A 12,047-nucleotide genomic window follows, 5' to 3' on the forward strand; every position below is an offset into this window, starting at 1 on the left:
GCACCAACATCCTTTGTAGGGAAAGAGCTTGGTTGTACTTGGGATTCTAAGTCCAGTGTGGACGAAGTGATTTAAGAAAGCGAGTGGGACACAGGAAGTGATCACACAGTGGGGCTGGATCATGCAGGACCTCCCAATGAGAAGAGAGAAAGCGTGGGTTTTATTTTTCATGCAACAGGAGGCAACTGCAGTGCTCTAGGCAGAGAAAAATGACATGATCTAATTGATTTGTTTGTGTTTATAAAATGCCCCCGGTAGGAAGGGATCCAGAGAAGGGGAGTATTTGGGTCATAGGTGAGAGATGGGCACCTGGGTGATCACTCACGGAGATACCTGCATGAGGAATGGGGACAGATTCCAGAGCTATTTGGTACATAAAACTGAGAGGACTTGCTGATGGATAGATGAGCTCAGATGGGGGCTTGGGAAACGGTAAGAGTGGGAGAAAAAGTAGAGTCAAGGATGTCTCCTAAGTTCATGTTTGAGCAACAGGGTAGAGAGTGGCATCTTTCTGAGCTGGGACAGGTTGAGGAAAAGCGTGTGTGGGGATAAAGGAATCAAGAACTCAGGTAACAGTAGCTCTTATCACAGATGGGCTTGAGGAGAAAATGAGGCAGATGGATGTTCTTCTACACAGTGCCCGTGTGCTTGATGTCCTATTGTCATTCTGTTATTGTAATTATTCACGAGGGGCTAACCACTTGAGACACCAGATGCCCTCGATCACCAAAGACCTTTCTCTTGGAGTTGACAGTCATACTGCTATTTTCTCCAATGGAAAATAAATATGACTTTTGAAAACCCTGCCTTAGTGGTAGAAAGATGGGGTAGACGCATGTGTGCCTCAAGCAACATCAATCAAACTTTCAGCCAAGTTTTGATTAAAAGATCTTCATTTCTGGCAAAGATGTAAAAAGCAGAAAGAGCACAGCTGGGTTTTCAGCTCTAGGTGGTTACCACGAGTTCTGGAAATTAGAAAATGCATATGCAAACTTGGAAATTGTGCTGGTTTGTCTGGAGTAGAGGGAAAATCAATACAAACCTTCTTCTACCCCAACTCCTCATGATACCATCTGCATAGGAAAGCATCTGGCTATAGCTGTTTGGTCTTTGCTAAGCACCCAGTCTTTTGACAAGGGTTATTAGGTGGGTGGTTTTGCTCCCTGTTTCCATACTCATGGCTTAATTTTGTTAGCACAGCTTTTTATTAGTTTGCCAGCCTGGCTACATATTAAAACTCCTGGCAAGTTTAAAAATATAGGGTACTAGGTCAGCCCAGGAGATCTGAATCTGTATGCCTATAAATCCAGGTTTTTAAAAAATGGCTCCTACTTCATTGGTCTACAAATGTCATTTGGGAACCATTGGTCTAATGGTCTAATGGTTATATCCTGATTTCAAAACTCTGAATTCTATTCTTCCTTTAGCCAGTGACTTGCTTGCTATGTGGCCTTGGGCAAGTAACTTCATGGTTATTAATGTGCAGTTTTCTGCCTGTAAAGTGAGACAGTTTCACCTCTCTTACTCCACTAGGATAAAGAAAATATAGGGAGCTGATAGGCAGTGAGTAGAATGTTTTATGTTAAAGGCATGTGTGTTAGCATAGGTAGCTGGATATTAATAAAGGAAGGGAGCAGGCGGAATCAGAGCTTAAGATCACTATACCTCACTCACTAGGAAGTCACAGCATCCTCGGCTGAAGGGACTTAATTTCGGCCAATCTGGTAGTGGGATTATAAGGGGTGGGAAGGAGGGGGGATTTCCTCTGCTGGGCACATGCCCAGTAGAAGCCAAGATGGCAAAGTGGGAGGTCCTTCTTTGAGGCATGCACAGTAGGAGCCAAGACAGCAACCATTAAAGGGGAGGTGTCTAATCTGGGTAGAAGACTGGATTGGTTAGGAGGAGGGCCCAGCACAAGCCCTCGAAGGACTGAGAAAGAGTGGTTAGTTTGAACGGGTGCCTGGTCTTTCCCAAGCCGGAGGTAATATGATCAAAGCTTAACAAAGGCCCCTCTTGGTAGCACCCATGTGTTGTTCCTGAGCTTGCCCTATTTGTTCCTGGGTTCCTCTCTTAGCAGCCCTGTGGGCCCAGCAGCTGCAGGGCCCAAGCGTGGGCCTCAAGTGTGGCTCCAAGTACAGGCCTGGGTACAGCAGCGCTGGCCAAAGCGTAGCTGGGAATAGACTAAGCTGGCCAGATGGGGAAAGAGACTGAACTGGACTGAGCTTTGGCATGGACTGAGCCAATGGCACAGAATTTCTGGACCCTGGCCCTTCTTCTGGGCTTGATGAAGACAAGGCTGGACTTCTTCCACACGGGATGGAGCTGAACCACCTGGCTGTGGATGAGACAGACTTTGGGCACCTGGGGACAGTCCTTTGTGTTTGCTCCAGCTTCAGTAAATCTGACCACTGCACCTCATCCTCCCATGCATGGGTCACCGAAATGCTTTTCTCTTGACTCTGTGGAAGAGCCCTATTTCCACCGGCAACATCTGGACTAGACTACCCAAGAAGCCTTGGGATCTCTGTCCTGGTGAGGACCTGCCTGTGTGCATTGGTCTAGTGTCCAATGCCATCATTCTTTGAAATGCAAACTTACTTCAGTGACTTCAAAGTGTCACTTGGCTCTTAATGCATACACTGTCTGTGAAGGAGTTGGACCATTGTGAAAAATCCATTTTTTTCATTAAAAGAATACGTGGTCACTCCTCAACATTAGCAAATTAGAAGAGGCAGCCGTAGCTCCACTGGAGGTCAGAGTCCTGACACTGGTATAGGTGTCAGTCCCCTTCAAGGGCCCTGTGCAGAAATCACGTATCCTAGAGGTGGGAGGACTCAGGACACTCAGAATTCCTGCTACAATTACAGGCAAAATGGCCAGAACAAGCTCATGGCATTCAGGTGCCAGGTCCACAGCATGGGCTCTCAGGATAAGTGCCGTTAGCGGGATTGACAGGGTGTCGACATGGAGCCAGGGAGACAGCCTAGCCTGGCTTTTGGGCCTGAGGAACAGATGCTTTGTGAGAAGTCTGAGGAGTGATATGAAGTGTGTCACTGGATTGAGTGACATGCAGAAGCTGTGACGGTCTTATGGAGAGATGGCCATTAGAGGAGACATCCCCATACTAGGAAGAGAAGCAGCTGTGAGGAGGATCTGTGAGGCTGGGTGGGCGGAAACTGGATTTCCAAGGGAGTCAGGACTCTCTCCCATCTGGTAACATTCCTGCCTGTGGTGCTTCCTACTGGGCCCAGGGACACAGTTCGAATTACGCTGCCTCCCACTCTGCCTCCCAGCGTTCCTCTTCCTGTTTCACCGAGGCTCTGGTGGTTTGCAGTGCGGGACGTGTCCCGACGTCCGGGCACCACCCACAACACCCACCCTGCTCTTCGCCGTCCAAGCTTGATCTGTCTGCCATCACCCCTGAGGTTATTAAACTGGCAAGTGCCTATGTGCAATCGACAGTGTTGAATGGCTCCTCACTCTGGGCAAGGAAAGGGAGGACCGTTTTCCTGGTTGAAGTGTTCCAACCAATTCAGAGAAAATACCACACGAAGTCAAAATAGTATCGTTCTGGCCAAGCAAGGGTTTTCCTTTCGAACCATGCTGACTTGCAAGGCTTTGCAGGCTCGCCTCTCCCCTGACGTCAGTGGTCGCGCCTGCTCTCTCCAGCCGGGGGATGTCAGTTCGGCAGAGGTAGGGGAAGGATTTCCTCTGTGGGAGGTGGTGGGAAGAAGAGAATCCCTGGGAGAATATAAACTCTGTAGTGGAAAGCAGAGGACGGTGTCCAGCCCAGGAGAGAGACAAAAAAGAGCTTCCTTATGGTTAAAAGCAACGGTAAACCCTTCACTGAAATTCATTTGGGAAGAGATTTTAAGATGACGTCTTCCATTAGGGTGTGCATAGTGTGTGATTTCATTTATCTAAAATTCAGGAACAGTCAAAACTAATCTATGCTGATGAAAGTCAGAGCAGCGTGGTTTGCAGGCGAGTGGGGGGTGGCTGGGAGGGAACACTGCAGGAGCGTGGGGGCTGCACACGCTCTGTATCTGGATCTGAGGCGTGGTTGCCGTGATTACCAGGTGTGTTCACGTGTAAAATTCCTCAAGCTGTCTACTAAGATTTGTCTAATGTTGTATACATAATTCATTACTCAATACCAAAGTTTTAAGCAAATCTTTTGCTTTGGACACACTAATAAGTGTGGCGTCAAGATAAAGGGCGTCTGGGATGCTTGGTAGGATAGAGATGCTATTAATATTCAAAGCAGACTGTAGAGCATATAAGGGGCAATTAAACCTGACACAGTGGAAGGACCGCAGGCTTTGACAGTGGGCGGACCTAGGTCCAAGTCTTGCCTGTGGCTTTTCCTGTGGATCTCTGAGCTCACTTTAAAACTCTCTCAGGTACAGTTGCCTTCTCTGGAATGTGGCTACTAATGCTTACCTTTAACTGCTGTTTGGGAGATTCGGTGAAATAATGCATGTAGGTATCTTGCCAGACAACTGAAATATAGTTCCAAGGTTGTATTTATTATTAATAGATAGTGGATATATGTCCACATAAATTGTGGTGCTAAAGAATTTCAATCATAAAATCAGATTTCTATCCTAAAATATTCCTGGGAGTAAAGGTATGACTACCTATTTGATAATAAATAAGCCCTCCTTCACTTATTTCTAAGTGGGTATTGTTAAAATATGTTAAACTATTAAAATGTATTTAAATCATTTGAAATCAAATGCATTCTGTGCTATAGGGTCTTGGGCAAATTACTTAACGTCTCAGAGTGTGTTTCTTTGTAAAATGGGAATAATAATACCATTTCATTAGGAGTATTCTGGTGGTTCAGCTGGTTAAAATATGCTATGTGCTCTACGATGAACCTAACACATTGGGAATTTGGGTTAAATGATTCAATTTGGCAAATACTTAATTAATGCCTAATATAAGCCAGATAAATTTTAGTTCCTGTGAATTGAAAAATCAAGACTAAGAATCCTTGTCTTCAGGAAGCTCCCAACCTAGTGAGAAAGACAGATGTGCACATTTATGAAACAATGTGGTAAATGTTACCCTCAAGTAAAATTAGAATATACTAGGGAAGTGAACAGGAGGCACCGTGCAATAGCACAGTAGTCCATTAAAAGTGTGCGGGTGATGGGCAGATTTAAATTTACAGAGGGAATCGAGATATTGGAAAATAGCAATTTAAGGTCACCATGTGGTTGCATCAATGGCCAAAGGATCATTTCTGTTTTAGAACCACAAGCTTATCTGTACCCAGCAATGTTTTGAATCAGAAGTGGATTCATTGAAACAGCAAAATGGAAAGAACCTTCACACTGGCAGGGGGTCAGAAGGGGAATGGGACAGAATTCTCAGTAGCAAGATCTCATTCTGCTGATTGCCGCCCACCTCCAGTGCGGTCTCTCTGGTTGGAGGCCATGTCCATGCATGAGAAGGGAGGGCGAGTCTTCCAGGACAGTATTGAGTCATGTCTACTTTGAGATTTTGATGAAAGCCATGAACTCTTTCCAAGGAAAAAAAATCAACTTGTAAACAAACAAAATGACCATGGAAATCTCCAGCAAGACTCTTGCCCTTCTGAAATTTAGGCTGAGAACCTCTGTTTTAAAAGAAGATTCATACAGCTGTATTTTCTCCCCTCTCTGGAGAACCAGTAAATATTGGCAACTTCGATTATATCACCATAGAAACCCCAGTGACCCTCAGATCCCTCCTGGGTGGTCCCTTGAGTGTGCGATAACCCTCTCTGTATTCCATCCTACCAGTGCACTTAGGTGTGAGGCTGCTCCAAGATGAAAGGCTTAAAGAAAACCCAACTGTAAATAATCTAGACCCTGCACTGATATTTCTCAATCTCTTTTGAGAGTTTTCCATCAATGATTACTATACACAAGCTACTACTATCACTATTAAGTGCACATTACTACTTTTACTTCCATGACTTAGAAATTAGATTGGAGAGATAGGACATTTGGCTAACCAGAACCAACTGTCCTTGCCTATTTGTTAATTCTTATTGCATATTACTAAGGATCCAGTCTTCTTCCACGACCTCCTTGAGGGAGTCTGATGGACTATTATGTTTTATGTCTCATCAGGAAGTTCCTGAAAATACAGTGCCTGGAGAATGGTACCTGGGAGCAAGGCAGCTGCATCCCGGTGGTGTGTGAGCCCCCTTCTCCTGTCTTCGAAGGCATGTATGAATGTACCAATGGCTTTGAGCTCGACAGCCAGTGTGTGCTCAACTGTAGCCAGGACAGTGAAAGGGTAAGGATGACTTGAGCTTTGTTTTGGATCAGGCTGTGCCCTAATCTTGATGACCAATCCAACAATGTTGAGTAGAAACTGTATAAATGAATCCCAACAGTCAGGGCCTTACTGACTTGGGATTCTAACTGGGCTGTTGATATCATTTCATAGGGTATTCAGAAGATATCATAGGTTTGGTATAGTCTCCTGGAACTTTCTCTGGATAAGAAGAAAAACCTGATGGTTTGGGTACTTGAGTAAATTCCCAAAAAATGGTGGAGTTCAGATTGGGCAATGTGATTTCCTCCCACAAGTGGTCCTGACCTAACGTCACCAGGAATACTAGTATTACTGTCTTCAATGGAACAGAGTCCTGAACACACACATGGATTCCTCAACGAAGGCAAAGCTGAAAGTGCTCTTTGACTTTTATTCTCTCTAGGATTTTGGTCGAAGAGGTCCCACGTGAAAACCACAGTCTTATCATGGTTATATTAGTAAGATGAGTTTTATTTTGGAATCTTTATAAGTACTGCATGAGACAGGCAGTTGAGCGGACTCTAGGCAAAGATCAGTGACTGCTCTCCTGGCACATGTCTGTATCTCAGTATCTGAACTCCGAGATAAGCAGTATAGGACAGATGTGAAAAGAATTGGCCATGAATACGACAAGAAATCAAACACATCTCTTTGCACTGACTGTTTAAGGACTGACAAAGTTGGCCCGATGAAGGGAGAGTTACCTGTAATTCTAAAATCTCACTTTCTTATGTTTCATGAGTTGAGGCTATTCTGTGTGTTCTTGCATATAGGATACTTTGTGTTGTTGGGAGTATGAAGCCAAGAGGCACACAAACCAGCACATGTGGAGAAAGGCAGTAGAAGTTTGGTGAGATCCAGAGCAACTCTTGTATCCATTCAAGCAGAAAGGCAAAAAGTACCTTCAGAAATATTATGCATTGGTTTCACTGGATCAGACCCATCTTGAAAAAAGTTTGACATTTGCTACCAACAGCATTTGTGTGGCAGTATGGATGAATCAAAGCAAAACAGCACCACCTGGGGAAAAATTCCAAAAATATCTCAGAATACATAGGCTGCCATGGGTAGCTCATCCTATGTTATAGCCAAAGGAAAACGTGTAATGAATAAATTTCATTAATGACAAAGTTCTTCATGATTCCTTCACATCAAAACATCAGAAAGAAATTGTCATGACTTTATTTCAATAGTGTCTTTTAGTCTAAGTTCCAGAAGTTGGAGAGCACTGCTGTTTGATCAGATCACCTTTCCACACTCTAAATGAGGTTAGCAAAGCAATGATGAAATGCTCTTTACCTCCGATTTCCCAGCTTCCCATCCTCTGCACAAAGGACGGCCTGTGGACGCAGGAGTTCAAGTGTGAGAAGCTGCAAGGGGAATGTCTGCCACCCCCCTCGGAGCTGAATTCCGTGGAGTACAAGTGCGAACAGGGCTATGGGATCGGTAAGTTGGGGAAGAGATGCTGGATCCTGTTCCCAAGTAATCTTTTTATTAGACCTGGCTGGATCCTGGATCAGATCCTCTGTGCTCCCAAGGAGGGGACAGATATGCAGGTTCACTCAGCTGCTCCCATAAAATAGGAATCTAAGGCAAATTCATTCCTTTTACTCTTCCACGTATGTACAATGTTGGTGCGGCTGCTGAGCCATTTGCATGGTGTCTGGTCATGTCACCTACCTCCTTGCAGGCTGAAAGTGGATGAGTTAGGGGAGGAGTTGCAGTTCCAAGAGGAGAGGTAGGGACTTGGAGCCACACACTTGACGAGTGCTGGACCCCTCCTCCGTTTCCTTTGTGGTGTGGCTGTGGCGAAGGGCTCCTGAAAGGGATGATTTGAGATTGCATTTGCTTGTGTGGCTTTTCAGACATTCTTTCTCTGCAGAGGGCCAGGCTTCAGAGCCTCTGCGCTATTTATTAATCAAGTAATTGCAATTAAAGGTCTCTGTGGCCAGAGCTGATTTATTGATGTTGACTCAACTTGGCCCTGGCTGGACCAAAGCATCTTGGGAAAGAGATGCTGTTGGTGGAAAACCTTGTGAGATTAACCTTAATTCTACAAGCAAACAGTGATTTTATAAGTTGTTCTAACTTGCGTAATGCCAGTGAGTATAATTTGAGATCATTAGGAAGCTTTTTAGTTTGTGAGATGATTCTTTACCGTCTTCGAATTGCTCTTTGCACCGAGATATCTTGAGGTTAGGCCTGGGCAGTGGGGTGCTTGGACTATGCCTCTAGAGTGGTGTTTCATGAGCAAACTCTCATCTTTCCACACTTTGATTTCTACATTAAAATGTCATGTACTCACATGTATAGAGTCCTCCAGGGTCATATAGCTCTTTGAGTTACTATATAAGTTAGCAAAAAACATCAAAACAGAGATAGTGAGAGCTGAAAAGAAACTTGGAGATTACCAAATCTATAGATGAGGAAATAGAAAACCCTGGAGTGTGCCTTCTTTGAATAGGATTTTGAAAGACACTTGGACTCCATCTACAAAAGAACAGAGCGAATGTGACCAAAATCTCTGCTTCTGATTCCCTATTGTTTTCTCTCCTAATTATATCGTTTTCTTGGCTGCCAGCATAATCATCATCAGTGTAACATTGTAAATCGGCCTTAATAATTTCTGGGCCAGCTAGTAAAGCTCTTAGATAGTAGATACTTTAGATGATCCTATAGGCAGGAATAATATTAAATGTACTTAAAACACACCAACTGGTCAGGATAGACTTGGCTAGCCAGAGTCCCGGAGTGGAGTCTTGCAGGTCTGCTGGACCAGGACTTAATCCTTTAACTGCTGGGTCATGCAGATTCCGAGATTCCAAGATTCCAAAGGAGTCCTAGGTCAGAAAGTGGAGGGGTTGCTTGGGGCATGGGACATTAACTTGGGGGCAGAGGCTCTTTACTAATTAGGGTAGAAAGTATGTTCACAGGTGCACAGAAGATGAATATCAGCTCTGCCCATAACCATGACAAGGGTGACCCATAACATAGAAAGAAATTGCTCTTGAAAAATCAACATTGTTAAATCCAGGGTGAAAAAGACTGAGATCTGGGAAGTTCAAGAGTGTGCTGTAATCTCTGTCCCTTCAGGTGCAGTGTGCACCCCATCATGCGTGGTTCCCCCAAGTGACCCCGTGATCCTGCCTAAGAACGTGACTGTGGACACTCTGGAGCACTGGATGGAGCCTGTCAAAGTCCAGGTGAGGAAAGGGACATTTTTACGTACCGAGGGTATAGCAGTTCCCAACAGACACATATTCCCTGGAGTAATTTCAGAGACTTTCAAAGCATCCTTAAAGCAAACAACTGCATGGGTCATTTCCTGAAGGGGAGAATTGCAAATCAAGAAGCAAAAAGGGAAAGCTTGAGGAAGAAGATGGCCCACATCCAAGGGAACATTTCACACATTATACAGAAAGAAGACTCTGAACAATAATACAGGGAGGGAATTAAGACAGAAAAATTACTATCAATGAAAAATTGGGAAGAAGGAAACTAGGCTTCGGGTGGTGAGCACGCAATAGAACACATAGATGTTGAATTATCATGTATGCCTGAAAATTATGTAATGTTACCAACCAGCATTTCCTCAATAAGTTATTATTTTTTTTAAAAAAAAAAAGGACAGGAAAACTGGGATAAACCAAAGAAATGAACAAAGATGAAAAAGGGATGGAAAGGGAGAGATGAATTAGGAAAAGATAACAAAATTGAAAACAGGGAGAGAATGTCTAAAGGAACTGCGTGCATTGTTCCCGAACTCCCAAATCAATATTCTTTACACCAAGAGACAACCAAGGGTTATCCCAGAGTTACCTGAGCTCTCTCAACTGCTTCATAGGTATTATGAAATTAAGGAGTATCGCTTATAAACAGTGGTTACATAGGGTGATTCATTTTTAGGAAATTGCAATTGCATTGTACCAGAAACACAAGAGAAAGAGGTCTATGGAAGCGATGGGAACGGTGACAAGGTTATTGCTCTAGTGTTCCCGAATCCTCAGAGATAAGATTATGCACCAACCACAGACGGTCTCATGACCTCTGCCATTTTGTGGCCCTCAGTGGCTCACGAGGAGTGTGGAGACTAATGAGTAAAATCCTTCTAACTTACCTGGACTTATTTTGAGGGTTGACCCGTATTGTGCTCAAGCTTATATTTGGGCGCCCTTAAAAATCACTTGGGCAGCTTGTAATAGGAACAGACCTGGATTCCACCTTACGGAGAGGTCGGGGAAGCCTTGGAGTGTGTGTCTTTAATAATGCTCCAGGTAATTCCACTGTCATGATTTGAGAAACACTGCTATTGCAAAATAAAATACTGAGGACATTAATACCTTAAGTACCATATAGGTGCACCTATCTGGAGCCCGGCTCATTTGACTAGTAAATGGTGAACTCCTATTTCCTGCAAATCCCTGCTAACACCCGTGCTTCCCACACCTTTATATTTGGCAATACTACAGAGCAAGTGGGTTAAATTGCACTGTTTTCTCTAGTTGGCTTCCAATGACTTTATTCTTTGTAATAAAAGTGACATCTTACATGTGGAGAACACTTTATTGTCTTTAAAGTATGTATAATATATATATTTAAAAATGTATTTATAATTTTTATTTTAATCTTATCACAAACCAATAAACTAGGAAAGGAAGATTTTATTATTATTAATCAATAAATTAGATGTTGCTGGATGATCTGTCCAAGGTTGCACAGTGGACAGGAAATGGAGAAAGAAGTGCAACCAGCTTTCCCTGCATCGCCCTAATCACTCTGCTTGCTCTAGTAGTTTTGTTTTCTGGTTTTGTTTTTTCTTCCCTGATGTATGTCTGGGTTAGTTTGCCTGACAAATAGAAAATAAGTCACTTCTCTCGACTACGAGAACTCCCTCTTTGCCACACTTCCCTTCCCTCCCCATGAAGTCTAACCCAGATAATTTAGAGAAAGATTTCCCTCTAATACTGCTTGTCTTTATTGTGAAAGAGTTTGCTTTCAATGAACAACTGAGTATACTTTTCAGATGCCCACACATTATTTGCCTGTCTCTGGGGGTCCTACTGATTTTTTATCTCTGATTCTTAGAATAATATACTTTTTCTTAAAGGAAGAATTTCTGAGGACTTAGGTAGCGCGGGGTTTTGGTGAAAAACAGCTGAAAGTAGCAACTGTCTTGAAAGGAAGAGAGGTCCTCCTGAGCGCAAACACTGTGTGACTTACCTTTGCTGCCTCCGGCTCCCCGTCAGCCAGCGTGAGAGTGGTAGTCCCTGTCTTTCAGAGTTGTTACAAAAATTCAAAACAACTCTTGTGACGCATAGTTCTGAATTAAGTAAAAATGACATTTCAGTACACTTAGTAAAATCTTACCTTTGGAACTTCATCTCCGGAAAGATATTACCAGCTATCTCTACTAGAAAGAAAAAAAATATTATTCTAAACTGTGTGTGTGTGTGAGAGAGAGAGAGAGAGAGAGAGAGAGAGAGAGAGAGAGGAAGGGAGGGAGGGAGGAATGTGTAGCTCATGTGCTTGTCTTTTTCCTATCCGTTTTCCAAATGGGGCTGGAAAGAAATTTCATGGCCATTCAGTGTTTCCTACGGGAATACCTCTGACCAAAGAAGCAATTTCTAACGGCTTTGGTTGAGAGACAGAAGAGAGTAATGATGAAACCATGCTGTTATTTTTGAAATGTTTCAGGGCCGTGCTGGCTGTGAGAAGCGAGAGGTAGGGGTTGA

The 12,047-nt window shown here is 43.6% G+C and overlaps 1 protein-coding gene across 1 annotated transcript in view; it reads left to right on the top strand.

The window, feature by feature from the left end:
* The window catches only part of PAPPA2 (pappalysin 2), a 174,679-nt gene that overhangs the window by 126,675 nt on the left and 35,957 nt on the right, over positions 1-12,047 (top strand). The window contains exons 17-19 of the mRNA XM_081120295.1: positions 6,126-6,294; positions 7,629-7,761; positions 9,409-9,518. Of these exons, the coding sequence (XP_080976421.1) occupies positions 6,126-6,294; positions 7,629-7,761; positions 9,409-9,518 (412 nt within the window). The remainder of the gene's footprint in view (positions 1-6,125; positions 6,295-7,628; positions 7,762-9,408; positions 9,519-12,047) is intronic.

Source organism: Miniopterus schreibersii, assembly GCF_964146895.1.
Source record: "Miniopterus schreibersii genome assembly, chromosome: 19".
NCBI lineage: Eukaryota > Metazoa > Chordata > Mammalia > Chiroptera > Miniopteridae > Miniopterus > Miniopterus schreibersii.